At 37.0% G+C, this 19481-nt stretch overlaps 2 protein-coding genes across 2 annotated transcripts in view; one reads left to right on the plus strand and one right to left on the minus strand.

Annotated features, from left to right (window-relative positions):
- LOC140754943 (uncharacterized) overlaps positions 1–19481 on the minus strand; it is a 128586-nt gene that overhangs the window by 56208 nt on the left and 52897 nt on the right. The gene's annotated exons all lie outside the window — the stretch shown is intronic.
- Llp1 (lysozyme-like protein 1) overlaps positions 1–19481 on the plus strand; it is a 38401-nt gene that overhangs the window by 13652 nt on the left and 5268 nt on the right. Inside the window, exon 3 of the mRNA XM_073090281.1 lies at positions 255–343. Within this exon, the coding sequence (XP_072946382.1) occupies positions 255–343 (89 nt within the window). The remainder of the gene's footprint in view (positions 1–254; positions 344–19481) is intronic.

Raw genomic sequence — 19481 nt, forward strand, 5'->3', positions numbered from 1 at the left:
GTCTTGACACTTACTTACAATACTTTCCAGAATAGTGTTTTTGAACTCGTTTGACTCCCAGCTTTTTTAGTTTTTATTAAAATCGACCTCGTAACTCCTTTCAACATTTTTCTCTTTACCTTATTGTTTTGGACTTAGCCATTCACACATGAAAAATTACTCTGTACAAATTGTTGTTCAAATCATTATGGATGCATTTTTTTGCAATACAAGATATATTAAAAACGTTACTTAACGATATATTGTTTTCGCAGGGATCTGCCTGATCGAGCACGCAAGTATGAGGACCACGGACAAAGTAACCAACCACAACAACGCGTATACCAGCTATGGTCTGTTTCAGGTAAGTAATAGCATAACCATATTCTGCAGCAGCTGTAAAAACAGCAGTCCTAAACACTGCTGTGTTCTGGTTTGAAGGTTGTGGTAAGGGAAACATACTTGTTTCTTAGGGGCAGCTGCGCATTTATGGGCGACCTCGGGTAGTAATCTAATCTTATCTAGGGTTGGTTACATATGTCCATGGGTGTCAGTGGCCTTGCTGCTGGCCCCATACACTGCTTGCACTGCTACTTTTATATTAAAAAAAGATATTTGAATTTTACAAAAGTATGGAAGTCTACAGGAGTCCAACTTCATGTCACTCACAGATGCATTCCTTATAAGGGAATACTACGTAAAAGTAATTAGTGAATCTTTGAAAAAGTGAATTCTTAGAACAAACTTCAAACTTAAACTCAGCAGCACTATTATTGCTGTTTAATGAAAATAGGTAAAGTGGTAGTGTTGTTACAAGAAAGCATCAAAAATTTCTACCTACCTTCCAATTTGTTAGAACAATTATTAGTAGAGTGTTTGACACTTTTAATGAAAATACTGTATTCTAAATTTGTTTCTTCAGTGTAAGAATTTTCAGTTAAATATTATGACAAAGTCTTATTAACCCTACGGTTTTAATCAAGTTTTGATACGTTAAGACGTGGAACTATTGACTCAGTTTTAATATAAACTTTCAATACAAAGTTTAACTTAAACTTTGTTTAAGTTCACTTTCACTGTCCCTGTAGTTCCGGGACCAGAATAGGGCTACAGTATCTCCTGCTTGTCGTAAGAGGCGACTAAAAGGGGCTTTCGGGGTTGCGGATGGTAAGAGTGGGAGCTCGAACCGTCCGGCCAACGACCCCGGGAAGGACGGCGGTATGTGTGGTCGCATACCGTCGTGTACATCGGACGGTGGGGTGATTCAATCTCACTTGGGCGGAGCCCGACGGGGCAGTGCGCTGGACTCCGGTTGCGTTCCTTTGGAGATCCCGGAGTCCTCTACGCAGCGCTGAGGACGGCCACCGGGGGGGTTTTAGTGCGGTAAAAATCCCACATAACCCCGTGTCGCTCCCACGGCACCGGGTACCTTTTGAAGGTTTCCCCCTCGAAAAAAAAGTTCACTTTCACTATGTCGAGTTATGTTGAGTAAACTAAGCAACTTAATTATTACTTAGATGTTTATTTTAAGCTTAAGGAAGATTATAAACTATGTACAGATAGTACCTACTTATCGACATATAACTGCTAGTCCGCTCTGAATATAGAAATGAATCGCGTCGCCGTATCAAATTGTATGACTACACCTGCTCGCAACCACTTCAGTGCGGACTAGCAGTTTGGCGCGGATTATACCTTATCAACATAATTATAAATAAATAAAATAATAATTTTATAAACGACATTATGGGATTTTTTGGGCCCGTTATAAAGGTATTCATGTTTCGTAACTGCTGTTATTCTAAAAACATGATATCTCCATTATTTAATTATGTAATTATTCAATACCCGTCTTTATCCGTGAACCTTGTATATACATCATAAAACTCCTCAGGGACTCTCCGTGGATACCCTCTAAGGAATAAACCCGAATTAGTACAAATAGAAAAAAGAAAGAAAGAAAACAGGTAGACAAAAAGAAAAAATAAAAAATGATATAAAACAGGAAGCTACCGCTAATGATAAATGGTCAATTCCGCTCATGGACAACTATAATTATCAACCTCAGATAAGATTAGAATCCTACCCGAGGTCGGCCACAGATACATTGCTACCCCTGAGGAGGTAGAACGTCTCGGACAAATAGAGATGCTCTTAAAAACGTAACAAATAGTTACCACATATTGCTTAGCTTAACGTAAAAAATATACAACGAAGAAAAAATATTATTTTACATTTTCTTATTATACTTTTGTAATTGCATTAGTTACCTGTCAGGTAGACTGTACTCAGAATACTTAAGGTTTATTAAAGATTAATCCCTTAAACGCCCGCTAACCTAATATTAGGAGGCCGAAAAATAATAATGAGATTTTAAAAAGGTTTTATTATTAAAATCTGTTGCCAAGTCTAATACGGTGATTAAAATATTATAATGGAACATAGCTATCGCCTGCGGACTTGTTCGTACTAATAATGAAATATGTAATTTTTCGTATCGTTTATCATATTTTAATTAAATTTAAAAGATGGTAACCCTCTGTGGTCCGACTCCGCCGGCAACACTGCCACACCTATTTCTGCCTAATAATAGCAGTGTTAAGCTCTACTGTGTTCTTGTTTGAAGGGATGTGGTAAGGAAGATAACCTTTTCTGAGGCGTTCCAGCTTAGTCCTTAGGGGTAACGGCGCGTCTGTGTGCGACCCCAGGTAGTAATCTAATACTATCTGAGGTTGATTACAGATGTTCATTGGCAGCTGTAGCCACTTACCATTAGTTGGACTGCATGCTCATCTGCTACTCCTATATTACAAAAAAGATTTATATAAACAAACGTTAAATATTATTTTGTTATTAGACAATGTTTCCCAACTAATAAAATAATACGGGGACTCCCTTTGGGGTTAATTATGTTCAGATGGAAAGAGGAATGTAAACATGATATTCCTGTTCGGCACAAAATTTTGTAAAACGTTAATTAGGACAAGTCTATTAGCGTTCGGTTCTCGAGGTCGAAGTAAGTATCAGTTTTAGGATTTTTTAGACCCATATCTGAGTTTTTCTAGAAGTATATACGGGTAAATTGTGCCTTTTACTCCTAATTATACAAAGTTAATGTTTATGAGTAATATTTCTGATAATTAGCAGGATTACGAAAATGAGTAATTTGTACATTTATTTGCGATTTTTATATAAGAGGTGGTATAGAAAATGTAACGACTATGTTCGAGTTTCAGGTGTATGGTTTAAACCACAACGCATCGGATAAGTATGTCTTATGCGAAGCGTTCTAACTTAGTCCTCAGGGAGAGTAACAAGAAGGTCGGTTGGTTTATCCGGGGTTGGTGACAGATGTCCATGGGCCATGGCAGTCCAAGGGGGTTCACGGGGATCATGACCCTCCAAAACCGACGAGTCCGACTTGCACTTGATCAGTTTTTTTTCGTGGGGTAACCCTGCATGGATTTCCCTCTGCCGCGGGAGTAGCGGAGATGATATGCCGGAATTTACAATTAATACTTAAGTTAGAAAGTTAGAAAATATTGGTCTAATTTAACCTAATTTCCCATGTGATAATAAAAATATGCTGCGGTCGCGCCTGGGCAGCAATAACCTTTTTTTTCGTGGGGGAAACCTTCAAAAGGTACCCGACGAAGTGGGAGCGACGTCGGGTTATTTGGGATTTTTACCGCACTATAACCCCCCCGGTGGCCGTCCTCAACGCCTGTTCGAGAACTCCGGGATCTCCGACGCAACACAACCGAAGCCCTCCAAGCGCGATGCCCCGATTGGGCTCTACCCTGGGGGAGCCGTTTTCGCTCCTCCTACACCATGTAGTGTTTACGACAGTATGCGACCACACATACCGCCGTCCTTCCCGGGGTCGCTTACTGGACGGTTCGAGCTCCCACTCTTGCCGCCCGCAACCCCGGAAGCCCCTTTTAGTTGCTTCTTACGACAGGCAGGGGATACCGTAGCACTATTCTAATCCCGGAACTACAGGGACAAGGACAACAGTAACGTACCATCAAATGAACTGCATCTTGCGCCTTCTATGTAAAATATTATTCCAACAACAAAAAATATTTACTTTACACCAGCACATGTGTATCCAGGTTTAACAGTGAGCGATTTATCAAATTAACCCCAATGGCACATTAATTTGGTTTTCAGCTGTAACTCTATTATCCGGTGATAATGTGATCGTTAAAATGCAAACGCCGATCGCGTTAGTCCCTTTTGATTTGTTACTTCAAACGTGGCAAATTTATTATTTAAATCACTATTTGAAAACTGAATAATATTGAGGTGTGAACTGTGTGAAAGTAATTTTGATTTTGTTGGATGGTTGACCGCATTATAACCACAAGGGTATGTGATTTTGTGTTTGTGAAATTCTCAAAAAACATCTAAACACAGTAACGATCATATTAGTAGGCTAATCTTATATATAAAGTTCTCGTGTCACAATGTTAGTTACCGTACTCCTCCGAAACGGCCTTACCTAATTTTTTATGCATATTCAGTTTTGGTAAAAAAATTATATACATATTCAGTAGGTCTGAGAAGGGTTGTTCACCCTTAACATTTTTATGTATATGGCAACACAACGTTTGCCGGGTCAGCTAGTACTATTATCGTGGATACCTCGTACATCGTTCCTGTAGAAAATATGAAATAAAAGTAGGAGTACTACGAGTACTATACGAGTATTACGTGTAAAATAACTCCTGTGCGCCACTTCTGCCTGACTTGAAACAACACGCTCATTACCATCCCTGTTATATTGAAATCGCAGTTGTTTTGCCCCCTGTGAGAATCATCTGAACTCTGTGTTACATAAGCTCGTGTTGTTCCTTTTTTGTCAAGTGTATGGAGCACGAATACAAGAATTGCGATACATCACAAGCGCAATTTTGCTATATTATTCGGGTTTGCGACCTTCTTCTTCTTGCGACTTCTTGGCTCGAAAAGACACCAAGTGATCTTTTTAGTAACCGGTGCAATTTTTTTATTTGCTGCCATTCGAAGAGAAAGAGTACCACGCTGCTTTGAAAGAGAGAGATGGGATTATAGCTCCGGGGTAAAACCCCCTCTATGGCTTTCATCGTCGTTAAACTCACAATCTTATCCCATCTCACCGAACCTCGAATCTTCTTTCACTCGAATCTTTCGAATTTTCTTTGAAGGTGGTAGAACCCTTTGTGGTTCGACTCCGGCGGCACCACCGCCACACTTATCTCTACCTAATAACAGCAGTATTAGGCAATGCTGTGATCCGGTTTGAAGCGTGTGGTAAGGGAGACAGACTTTTCCGAGGCGTTTCAGCTTAGTCCTCAGGGATAGCGGCGCATCTGTGGCCGATCTCAGGTAGGTATATCTAATCCTATCTGGGGTTGATTACAGATGTTTATGGACGGCAGCAGCCACTTACCATCAGGTGGACTGTATGCTCGTCTGCTACTGGTATATTATAAAAAAAAACTCACATATGATGCAATAGCAGCAGCTCGCACACAAGCCCTTGCAGGTCGTCGATCCCTGGGGATCACGATCGCCCACTTTGGCTATCACTATTTGACGGTCACTATGACTTAAACCATATTTGGATTGATTTAATTTCATTTTCATTGGAGTGTAATGTAATTGTACTTGTGAACAGACACATAACAATTATCAATGAAAAACTCCATCTCTGACAAGCTCCGTAAATTTGATTACCCGTTGTTTTAGATAAATATTGTAAATTGAATAGAAAATCAATCCTGTACCGGTTAAATAGTAACATAATAATAAAATAACGCTATTTGCGCACATTTCGAACACACATCGATTCTATTTACATATTAATGATAGATTAGTGCCAAACTGATTGCATACGAATCGTATACATACAGGATGGCTTGAAATTGTGATAGCAGGGCTGTCACGGTGGTAATATATCTTTGTCCCACTGCTGGGCAAAACATCAAATCTTCTAAAACACTCCCAAAATACAAAATACTTAATTTTACACCAAATAAGGAACGAAAATAGTAGAGTAGAAATAATAATGGCATGATGTGAAGATTTTAAGTTAAGCATAGCAACCAATTTTACCTCTTTGAATCTTATTTAAACCACTTTAACTGTTAGCAAATGATTCGCAATAAACATTCATACTCCTTCCTATTATGACTTACGTGAGGCATTTCATTTTAGTCCTTAGGGGTCGTAACCCCTCGTAGGGTAGGTGGTTAGGGATCCCGGAGTCCTCTACGCAGCGCGGAGGACGGCCACCGGGGGGGTTTTAGTGCGGTAAGAATCCCACATTACCCCGTGCCGCTCCCACGGCATAGGGTACCTTTTGAAGGTTTCCCCCTCGTAAACAAAAAAAAATAAACTTCGTCGTAACTTATCTGTGTCCACCTCAGGAATCTAATATTACCTAAGGTCGATGTCCAAATGTCCATGAGCAACAGTAGCCAATTACGATCAGGGGACTAAATGCTCCTTTGTGAATTATATATGATCTGAACTAGACATATTGTCTAGAAATAATGAGAACTTCGTTATTTTTTATAATATAGGAGTAACAGACGGGCGTGCAGTCCACCTGATGGTAAGTGGTTTCTGCCGCCCATGGACATCTATAACCAACCCAAGATATGATTACATATTCCTACCTTTCCTACTATTCCTTCCTACCTGAGGTCGCACACAGATGCGCCGCTACTCCTGAGAACTAAGCTGGAACGCCTCGGAAAAGTATGTCTCCCTTACCACACCCTTCAAACCAGAACATAGCAGCGTACATAGCAACACTGTTATGAGGCAGAAATTGGTGTAGCGGTGGTGGTGCCGGAGTCGAACCACAAAGAGTTCTACCGCCTTCCAAAATTTTGGTATGAAACCTTCCATACATCCACAAATAGACAAACTGTAGTACAACTGTAGAGTAGAGGCAACCCTACGAGAAGTGCTGAATTCGCTATCAAATTACCTGATTTTGCGACGGACGTATCGTGAATATCCAAACGTATTTATCAAGCTGAATTTGCCTCACAAAGCGGTTTTGACTGACAGATAGCTCCTTTGTTCCTCTTTAGTTTATTGCAAGACCTAACAGCAGCTGTCTATCAGAAAATTCACTGGATATCTTGATGAAGCCATTCTCCTCTGCTACTGGTTCTCTGCTGGACACGGGACTCCTCTCAAAGTAATAGGGATTTAATAGGACATAATCCACCACGTAGGCCAAATATGGATTGGGAGACTTCACCTTTTAACTACTCAAGATTTTTGTGTCCCGTTGATTGTCAGTCGAGGTCAAGATGCCTCTGAAGATTTTCCAACTTCAGATTACTTAAAAATGTTTTTTCAAGCAAGTGTCATGAGGAATAAAGGATATTACTTAAATCCTATTTAGTATTATCTTAAACTCGTCAAAAACAAATGTATTTTTCTAATCCATTACTTGTTATTGAGTTGTTTCATCCATTTCAAATGAATCCAAAACTTAGTCGAGAATTTCCAAAGTTGATACAATTTATCATAATTCTCCTTTCTTAAACACCTTTTGCTATCGATAATCTTAAGACATACTGAAAATTTCACCAATAAATCTGGTCTCAAAAAAAAAGCATCCTAATTACTTGTTCAAGAAATTCCTCTGTAAGAAATTTCCAATATTTCCTGACATAAGTTCAAGAGCCAATAACCCTAGAGATTAGCTCTACAGCTGATAGTACCCGCTTTTAAAATCTATGATAGACTTTTATTACTTCACTACCCTGTGAGCACTACTTTGCTTCTTAATATTAATTTAATTAATAATATGCGAGCAGACATAGTAAACGTAGTATCCTTGTTTCCACATAGGACACATACTGTACACATAAACATTACACCAAAAGGAGAATCTGGGGTGTTTTTCGGCCACGAATTGGGCCTCATTTTCACTGAGAGAAAATCATTTGTATTTCATCAGCAAAAGCCTAGGTATGTGTTATTAAATTGGTGAGTCTCACAAATATGCCATATCAATTTAATTAGAGCTGAATTAACATTAAGTTGAGATATAAGTATATAATTACACTAACTTTTATCCGAGGAACGGAGTAGCCGCTACAAACACCTAATTTCCATGATCAAAACATAAAGAGAAAAATATTACTTCCGATAGTATGCTTGCGAATGTGTGGCTTATATTCGTTTTATAGCAAAAACTTACTCTAAAAAATAGCTTAGCATATACTCATATTTTCTACATCATTAAGATTTAACATACAGTGAAGAACTTCCGTGCTACGGGCGTCTATTTACACATAATATATTAGGGACAAGGAAGGGTCGCCATAGTTTCTCACTCAGTCCTAATAAGCCTCGGGGCGGCGCTACTGTCTATTATCTGATGATAAGAGGGATTTAAGTTTGCGATAGGGTTGTTGACGGGTTTTAAGTGGGGTCGAAGAAATTGGTCGAAATGAGGTTTGGAAACTTATGTAAATGACTTATTTACTTACAGCGGACATGCATTTATTGCTGTTTTGGGGTTTGTTTTTCTGTTCCATGTTTTGGGGTATAATTTTCTTTTGTTTTATTTACTAATGGATTGGATTTTAAAATCATATGAAGACATTAACTCAATCATCAGCAAACTATTTTTATGTTCAATGTTAACTTTCGGACTTTTCCTTTGCCAATAAATACAAAAAATTATTAATGTGCGGCTTGAAATCATATTGCTAAACTGGGTATGACTGCTACAGTTTAATCACCAAAATAATATTTTTTTGGTTTTTCTTTAGCATTTCGACATAAAATCTCCTCAACAATCCATATTGATACGTCCATGTTCATATGTAACACAATCGCTTGTAACGACCGCAATTATGAAATATTGATTGAAACGTCATAATAAACCCTCCGATCGTATTGGAAGCCACATAATGTAATTCCCGGATAACGCGTGGGCATACCGCAATGAATCAAACTTTCCCATTAGCATTCCACAAATCAATCAAAGATATCAAAGAATAACAGAAGCGGTGATAGCCTTGTAAGAAGTAAAAATAACATAACGAAACACAATGATATCGTAGCGAAAAGCAGAATTACCCACTAAAAATAGTATTGGGCTAACAATAAATAGTTACAGTGTAGTAATTAATAGTGATAATCTTGTTAGAAACTGTACAGCCTTGTAAGGAGCAGTGATAGCCTAGCCAGAAGTAATGATAGCCTAGCCGAAAGCCAATAGCCCAGTGAGAAGCAGTGATAGCCTAGCCAGAAGTAGTGATAGCCTTGCCAAAAGCCAATATCCTATTGTGAAGTAGCAATTGTATAGTAAGAAGCTGTGACGGCTTCGCATATTTTAGAAATCCTAATATCAAGATTTTTATTTTAAACTTTCTAGCTTAATTATCAGAATCAATGAATCTGCGATCAATTTTAATAGGGACTATTTTCCTATTTATGTGTGGACATTTTTGCGTATGTATGGACATGTATTTTGTGAGTTGTGTCTGTTATGTATAGATATATCACCATTTAAATGTAGACTATCCTGTTCCTTTCTTTCTCATACAAAAAAGGCTCGTTCATACAACCACAATTCAACAATATATCCCGAAACACATTCATCTGCATATCACCATTCTACGTAACTCGTACCTATCGCTGATGTTCGACATATTAAAATGTCATTTACATGCGCCCCATGCTTCGTTCACATCGAGATAGTAGCGAGCAAACAACTATTTGATTTGCATACACTGATAAATTTGACGCTATGTAATATTACTACCAAATTCCGCTGCGCTGTTTCGTGAATGAAAATTTGATAGCGAGTTTGATTGTTTTTAATCTAAATTTAGTGTGTAAGTTTATTTATATGTTTATATAAAATTAAAATGATGACTTTTTACGATATTTATCCAATTCGCATGATATTTATTGTAATGGTGATACTTTATCACCTTTTTATGAATAAATTGAAATTTCCATCGGTTTTATGTCGAATTATATATTCCAATAACGTTCGGTAAATTTTATTTTATCTTTCCTATTCAATATTTGTATTCGGAGCTATATATTTATATTCAGCATTCATATCTTTTTATTCGTTTTAAAATACTTAATTTACATTTTGCCCTAGAATTTATTATTCAGTTCTACTATAGTAAAATAATATTTACAGCAACTCAAATTTTAAAATGACCATTTGGAACGTCGTTGAAGAGCTTGTAAATAGCTCTATTCTTTTCGCACTAGCTATTACTAGCTCAAGGACTTAGTCTCATGCAAACACACACTACAATTAGCTTTTCCGTGCAACATTAGCATGATTTAGCACATTAATCAATCTCACTGTGATCGCGATGGCACTTTGGCAAATGGCACCTATTCGCGTCAGAACTCATACTGATTTATCTCTGACAATCAATTAGTGTAAAGGCTTAACTTTACTGTATATGATTTTATAAAGTATCATAACTTATTTGCTTGCATGAATGTCGTAAGAGGCGACTAAGGGACTCTAGGAGAGACGAAACTACACATGTTACGGCCAAGTTGAGATATCAACTTCATTATTTAAAGTTGATAGTGTACTACGATCACACTAACACGCATAGTGAAACGCAAATTGCTCTCTAAGAAAGACGTACACAAATTTATGGGCTTTTTCACGTATTCTTCTAGAAGATCTAAAATCTTAAAATCTGATTTCAGTCGGCCTGTCGTCTGCTTTCTATATATGTTTGGAAGTAGTGCTACTTTTGCCTTGATTTATCGTCAACCTATTGCCGATAATGTCTATTGATCGGCTCTTTTCCCGATCTTATCTTGCCAAATCAAATATTGTTTCTATATACAAACCTTTATAGAAATTACTTTTACTTTTCGCCGTGAAAACATCAAGAGATACTGCTTAAAACGAAATCTTACACAGAGCATACAGCGACGGGAAGCAACACTTCTACAAGAGTACTCATCCTTTGTACTTCAATAGCTATCATCTTATCATCGTAGGTACTTCTTACTTCCATTGACCTAAAAAGATGTCGCAACAAATCAAATGCTATCAATTGCATCTTGTTCCCATGCCCGTCTCAATTGCATGCAACGGATGCCACCCATTAGGGCTTTACTGGCTAATTCTCCCGAACTAGGCCGCTGCACTCCCCTAGGATCCGTGAGGCATTATAGGTACAGGGTCGTTTGATACGGTTTACTGCTATTTACAGTTTAGAAGCTACTAGAAAACCTCCAGTAAATCTTATATATAAAATTCTCGTGTCACAATGTTAGTTACCGTACTCCTCCGAAACGGCTTTACCGATTTTCACCAAATTTTATATACATATTCAGTAGGTCTGAGAATCGGCTATTTATTTCATACCCCTAAGTGATAAGGGTTGTTCACCCTTAACATTTTTTTATTTATATGGCAACACAACGTTTGCCGAGTCAGCTAGTACGCCTTATATTATTTTATTTGTAAGTTTTTGATGGTTTTCTCTGTAAGTAACTCTTTTCTAATTCTTAAGAGAAATAATAAAGATGTTAAACCTTATTTAACGACACGACTACGCCGATTTTCACCATATTGCAACAGAGGAAAGTAATTGGCACACACCATGCAGAAAATGGCGGTACTTACTTAAGGGGGTAGTCGAACCAAAAAGGTTTTTCGGATGTAGCTTTTCGAAGTAGAGTCCAGTTATCCTGACATAGATATAAATCTAAGAGATCCAAATTTTTGAGTACGTTTTCGTATAGTTTGAATCTGGTCTTTATTTTTGGATCCATTTTAATATTAAGGGTTGTATCTACACAAAGTAACGTTTGATACTGCTTACTACACAAGAAGGCATTCCAACATAGGTGTAGCAATTTAAATGTGTATTTTAGAGAATTGCCATTAAACAATCAAGTGCCTCAATTCCAGTTTGTGTGATCACACACTCATCAGAGCGACATAGACTTAAGATTAGCAATCTCGAGGGAAAGTATTAGTTCGCAGACGGTATTTACCGACCGCCGCCTGATTTCAATCGTTTCGATTTGCAGGAACGCTGCTTAGTGGGTTGTGTATGTTGTAGGATATAGAGTTATCTGGCACTTCGTGAAATACCTACCTATGTGTTTTGAGGAAAATTGTATTGAGATATTCACTAAAGAGATAGGTACTCACACATACTATACTGAATTTATAACCAAGACTTTAATTATTTCCGTTCCTATTTTTCTGTAGCAGTAAAATTAAAACAAATATAAAATCCACTTCAATATTACTACAAAGTAAAAAATAATTAAACAAGAGTCCATTTCTACAACTAAATGATATGATTAAATATTTATAATTGTAGATCCCGTTATGTATTTTGGTTAGTGGATAATATTTAATAAGATAATAAAAAGTTAAAAACTTACTGTTTAATTTTTGGTAAGATTTATTAAGCCAGCAAAGCATTGACGAAGCCTTTGGCGTAATAACAACCCGATCGGACATGTTTCACAATTTATTATTATAACAAAATAGTATGTATACAAACCTTTATATTTTTGTTGATATGTCATTCGTACTGTTTCATAATAATGGAAATTTCCTTACATCTAGCCTATTCGAGAAGTGACAAAATAAAACATTAGACGACAACACATACGTACTTCCACATACCGATAGATTCTACGCGATGTCTCCGCTCTTTGTGGGATCCCGATTGAGATTTCCTCGGTGATTGAAAATGTAGTAATACGTATGCTACCGTACATATCCGTTCCCAGGTTTGTACGCAAACGCTCGCAGGAAATGGATCCCTTTCAGTGAATGGAGCAAAAATGTGGATTGCAGAAACTAGAAAATATTCACGTTAAACGACTCCCGCGTATTAAAAGATTTGCAAATATTTAAAATCGTATTCTGTTTAGGATTATATCTTTGAGCAATGCGCTTTGGGGATGTACATCTTCCAACGTCTGTGGATTCTGTGATAAACACGCAAAGGAGTATTATGAAGAAAATAAGAAATGTGTAAATACGAGTATGGTTTATTTTAATCTTAATGAAACTGAGTATAGTAAAGAAAATAAGAAATACTTAGGTCTCATTTTATTTAATCTAAATGAACATTTTCTTTCAGATGTCTAAATAAATATATTTTATGTGGTTGATAATATGAAAACATTCATTTGCGAGATACTTGCAAAATTTTAAGATTAATACTTTTTATGCTTATATTATTAGATACAGGTTTCACATTCTTAGTTAAAACCATGTTATGCCCCACTGCTGGACATAAATCCACTTCCTCCCACAGGGATAGAGGAGGAGGAAATCTGAATCACTGATTATGGATAAAAACATATAAAAAATAAAAATATATTAAAGATACTACTACTAGCATTGACAAAAGCTTAAATAAATAATTAGTTTTCCTTGTATTCTGATTTCATTCAAAAATGTAAGAAACTAGTAGTGACCGCGGCTACGCCCGCGTTTTAAAAAATAACATGACATACATATAACTGAAAATTCGACAGTGGCGGCATCTGGCGAAAATTAGTCACCATTATTATGACGCGTATTATGCATAAGCAAGAGCCTACGAAGGTTTAGGATAAAAGTTGTTGTCAACTTTGCTAAAGATCATAAGATGATCAAATGCATAGTTTACGATTCTAGAAAGCACATACGGACAACCATTCATTTTTATATACATAGATATAGAAAATTCAGAACCGAAACCAACTTAACTAACTCCTAGATTAATTTTGGAAACCCCAGGCATACTGACATTCTATTTAAACTTCGCACGCTGGTCCTGCAGTTAATTTCGCAGACATCGCATTTTGGTAGTTGCAAACATTATTTGATTATAATTGGGCAGAAATCACGTTGTACGGGTAAATGATATTAGTAATTAATATCGGCTCGTCCATCGAATTGTTTGTTTTGAGTGACTTAACTATGTTGAACTATGAACTTTTAAGCTTTGGAAAAACGTATCACTAGATGACTAGTATTATATTCTCCAGGAATATGTGCTTTATACTCAAATTATACGTATTTACTTTCTCTAAGAATAAAAACAAAATTATAATCCAATAAAGATGTTTTTTACAGGCACACTTTGAAATTTTGAAGGTCATAGAATGATTTATGGGTCGACTGCGAAGGCACCTCCGCCATATCTATTTTTGCTTAATGACAGTAGGGTTAAGGCGCTAAGGGCTAATGTGTTCTAGTTTGAAAAGTGTGCTTAGGTAAAATATTTATCCGAGATTTATAACTTAACCCATAGGGGTAGAAACGTAGGTCGGAATCTAATCTTATCTGGGGTTAATTACAGATGATACATCTACGTACAACAATTGCTAGTCTACTTCAGCATCGAACCCGGAACCCGTGTCGGGTGTCTACTCCACGATACATCGCATCGCGAATACTAAAGAGTACAATCCTTTAATATAACGGAGCGATAGTTCGTGCTGTTTACACATGCAAATTTTTCGCAAGCAGACATATGGAGCGGATTTGGTAGCAATCCGACCACTTTGGAGCGAAAGCTGTAGATCCAGGAGAATGGATCCGATATGGACCACTATTGGTTTAAGATTAGTTGAATGTAATGCAGACCATGAAATATTGCTATTTTGGTGAAAATAAAGAGTGCCACTCTTTTGAGGTATTTATTCTGAAAAGAACTGTGACTCTCCGCGGTTTCTTGTTCTTTTCCTTGTAACACATTCGTTTAAAAATGATGGCCTGAATTAATTCTAAAAGCAGGCAATACACGAAAAAAGTTCGAGAATCTCTGGTTTCATTGGTTTTGAGATAAGGCTAAGGTCTAATTTTCCTAAAAGGCCTAAAATGAGATTTTATTCCCATCGTTAATAAGCCCTTATACGTCCTATGATTTATTATTAAAATACAAAGTAACCCGATAAAACAAAGATGTGTTTACAAATGTACAGAGATACAAGGATAATACAGAGGGTACAAATACACATATTTTGTAGATTTAGTGCAAAGGGTATGCTTAGTGTCACCATTCGTCTCGTTTTGAACAGGACTGTACCGTTTCCAGCATCCCTCGCGTTCCAAAAAAATAACTCGGAGACACGAAAATGTCCCAGTTTAGGAAAAATGTAAATAGTGACACAAAATTAAACTGGAAGGGCCTTTTGGGGCCTTTACTTCACTGCAGAGGGTTATGTTTTTGGAGCGTATCTGTGCGTGTATGTCCCATGCTTTGACATGATTAGCAGCCCAAACGGCTTACCGGATACAACATACACGATGTCGCTGGATTAGTCTAAATTGTAAGAGTTTAAAAAGACTATAGTATATTTAATCAGTTGGGATTTTTGATTTATTATATCTCTATTTCGTTTAGTTCCTTACAGGAGGCGACAAATTCAACTTCTGCCCCTCGAAAAGCAAACCCACACTGCACCATTGGCATTATTAGTATTTCCCATTACAGGTTTTTGTTTTATCCCGTTTTAGTAAAATAACATTGTAATACTATTACTAACATTGGGAAAAGTCCCGTTTAAAGTAAAAATCATGATCAATATAGCCATGCGGGTAGTAACGAGTGGCACTCAGTCAATGCAATCACGACGGTGCCGAATCAGACAACAGACGGAATCAAGACACGATATTCCCAATGCGTTGGATCACGCTATCTTGGTGTCGAGAATATTTGAATACTTTGATGTTAGCACCCGTATATATTATTACGTATGTATACGTTTACGTTACGTAACGTTACGTTTACTGTGTATGTTTACGGTGGTAGAGCCAGTGGGGGTGGTATTGCCACAATTATTTTTAGCGTTCTGATTGACTTACATATTAGGAGACCATGTTAGTGCTTAGTGAAGGCATCTGTGATCGGCTGAACCAGGTTTGGTCGTTGCAGAGTAAATTGGTTGACTTCTCACTCGTTTTTAGAAAATTGTCTTCATCCTTTAATTACACCATAACAAATGTATACGCGCATATATTCGAAACAATCGATGTTAGTGCCCGGGATTTATACCTCAAACCGTCATACGAGATTAAACCATTATTCAACCTCATTAATATCATTATCGTACATTAGAAAGATAAAAACAATTTTTACATAATATTAGATACCACAATTATACACATGTATATTGTATGTCACTTCTCCGACTTTCTACTTCTTCAAAACAATTTCAATACAACTGTTATTACGAACAAAGAATAGAGTTAACCGCCAGACAATCATTCGAATTTTAATTCCAGTAATTGGATTCGCATAAAAATCAACCATAGAAATATTACTCGGAACAAAGCGACAAAGGTGTTTACCTAATTTTGATCGCGGCAGAATTGCGAAGGGATACGGGATCTGTTTACAGTTTGCTAATCGAATGAACCGAAAATTTGCATACCTCTGTTTGCGTATCCAACTTCTGTCTGTGTCAACATGCTCCCAGAGGTTAAAGCTGTAGATAAGCTGTGTAGCTGAATCTTGATTAGAAGAACTGTTGATGCGAACGAATTTTGGTCTGACTCGCCTCAGTTAATTTTTGAATGACGTAAAAACAGATTTAAATACAGTTTTATTTTTTAAAATAGGTTTGTTTATTTAAATGAAAATGTGAAATGCAATGAAACGATATAATACGAAATCGAGGCATGGAAATAGTCAAATTGAACGGGACGTAACATAACGAAACAAAGCGAAATAATATGAATATCAAAAGGTGACAGTAATGAATTGATGATGAAAGTGATAAGATAATAATAATATATGATTGTGTTTCAAACAAGACGGTCAGTGGTAAAATAGGGACGCCTTAAACAATCAAGTACTCCGACATAACCGCCAGATAGTCATTAGACTTTTAAATAAAGCAACAATGATAAAAAAGATTGATATACAATTTGCTAATAGAATGAAACTAAAATTTGCATACCTCTGTTTACGTATCCAACTTCTGTCTGTGTCAACATGTTCCCAGAGGTTGAAGCTGAAAGTAAGCTGTGTACGCTGAATCTTGATTAGAAGAACTGTTATACGATACGAACGAAATGTACTGAGTTTGTCCGGACTTACCTCAGCTAATTCTAAAATGAAGTAAAACCAGATTTTATTTAAACAATAGGGTTGTTAATTTAAATGAAAATAGGGAATATTATTTTATATTATTTTGAAGGTGGTAGAATATTTTGTGGTTCGCCTCCGGCGGCACAACCGCCACACCTATTTGTACCTAATAACAGCAGTGTTACGCGCTGCTGTGTTCCGGTTTGAAGGGTGTGGTAAGGGAGTTATACTTTTCCGAAGGGTTCCAGCTTAGTCCTCAGGGGTAGCGGCGCATCTGTGGCCGACCTCAGGTAGGATATGTAATCCTATCTGGGGTTGATTACAGATGTCCATGGGCGGCAGTAGCCACTTACCATCAGATGGACTGCATGCCCGTCTGCTCCTCCTATATTATAAAAAAATATATATGATATGTTATTAATTCACGCATATAGGTAAAGGCCATTATATTTTCTTATAGGTACTCCATATAAAGATTATAGAAAAATATATCATTGCCCAGATTCATTCAAACACTACTACACTAAACTATAAATAAATCAAATATTCGACAAATAAAAAAACAACATGCAACCAATGAAATTCTCAAGTTGTTTTTTGGTGTGTTACTCAAGTATTCGGTGGACAATACCAAAAATCTTACTCCCTAATACTCTAAAACCACATGCCATTGGTGGTCATTGTAAAAAGCGTCCTTCATAACCAATTGTCATACGTCAGCGCTGTAAAACATCGGAACGGAATTCAGCTAAACCAGTCCTAACAAGCCGAAGCGTTGTTCCTAAGTAGTCAGTTGTTGTGCGTTTTTTTGTAAACGGTTACGTTACTGAATAGGTTTTCATATCGATGTAAAAACGGTTTTTCATATCGATACCAGGAGCACTGTTTGGTCAGTATATCTGGTTGTTATAACGTTATAAACCTGTTTTTGTCTTTCATGTTGATATTAGTTACAGAGCCTCTTCAATAATAAGCTATGCTCGCCATCAGTATATAGAATGACTAGTTTTATTTAGTTAACCAAACGCGCTCGTATTAACGTTGTGGCTTCACAAAATCGTCTCGTTTTCAACATAGTGAAGTGTAAAGTTGAACAGAGATATAGAAAACATAAAACGATTGCGTTTAGTTAATTCGTTTGGTATATTTGTTGATTCGTTAATAATTAGCCTTAAGTTGTCTGTATTCAGTATATCGATATGGTGCGATAAATGAAAACCGTTTCATGTTACGATATATAATAACCATGCCTACAGCAAACAATAAGAAATCGAACGCCGCATCTCCGATATGGCGACGTTTATTCGACACTTGATCCGTGTTCCGTCGTCGGATCTTCGGATCGACGCTGCAATATCTGTAGCGTCACTTCATAAGACAATCGCTATTGGATTTTATATCTGACATTTATTGGACGGCTGTAAATAAGTTTTCCGTTTTTGAAATTTCTAAAGCTTCGGATTTCTGAGGGAAAGGCTATTTCGAAAATGCAGTAAATCTTTTTGAAAATCGTATCTAGTACGGAAATATGGAAAGATGAAATTGCATGAAAGAAAATTCAAATAACATTTGCCACCGGAGTATATTTTTACTCCTTATCTGGTCAATGTCGTCCGTATCTGTAATCAACCCCAAAATGGCAACGGTTAGCAACCTTTTTGACGACACGGACCACATAGTCAAAATTTTGACGGCGAAAAAAAGGTCGTCAACTTCAATCACAAATGCCTGAAATATTAAATTATACAATAAAAATAGTAGGAATAGGTAATGCTACCGGAGTCTTTTTTTTTTTTGTTAACGAGGGGGAAACCTTCAAAAGGTACCCGGCGCCGTGGGAGCGACGCAGGGTTATGTGGGATTTTTACCGGAGTCTACCAATTAAATGTTTTTATGCCGAATTTATTTATTGGATTACCAATAGGATAAATAATTTTCAACATATTTTTCTGATCTACCATTTTAATTTAAAAGTGGCCCATAATAAGCGCATTTACCTCACCAATCGTTCTGCTGTGAGAACCATACAGGCTCTACCAATACGGGTAATCAATAGAATGCTCATTGCTCGTATTGCAACGAAACCTTACACGAGAATTAATTAAAGCCGTCGCGAAAAACAGTCGAAAATTCAATGAGGGATTTAAATTATGACCGCAGTAGTGTTACGTGGAATTTAATATTGCTAAATTAACAGGGCTGGTGAATTGGCGGCATTTTCTGCATTAGGGATGTCGGTTCTTACCGAAAAATATAGATTTTTATATTAATACAAGCGGAAATTTGGTCAATCAATTAAAAATCGTCGTAGTCGACAACCCACTACTGTCCTGGCACCGATCTTCTCTCAGAATGAGAAGGATTAGGCCATAGTCCACCGCGCTGGCCAAGTGCGAATTGGTAGACTTCACATACCTTTGAGACTTTTTT

The sequence above is a fragment of the Epargyreus clarus genome, unplaced genomic scaffold (genome assembly GCF_041222505.1).
Source record: "Epargyreus clarus isolate Ecla_fem2 unplaced genomic scaffold, WU_Ecla_fem_2.2 ptg000032l, whole genome shotgun sequence".
Taxonomy (NCBI): Eukaryota; Metazoa; Arthropoda; class Insecta; order Lepidoptera; family Hesperiidae; genus Epargyreus; species Epargyreus clarus.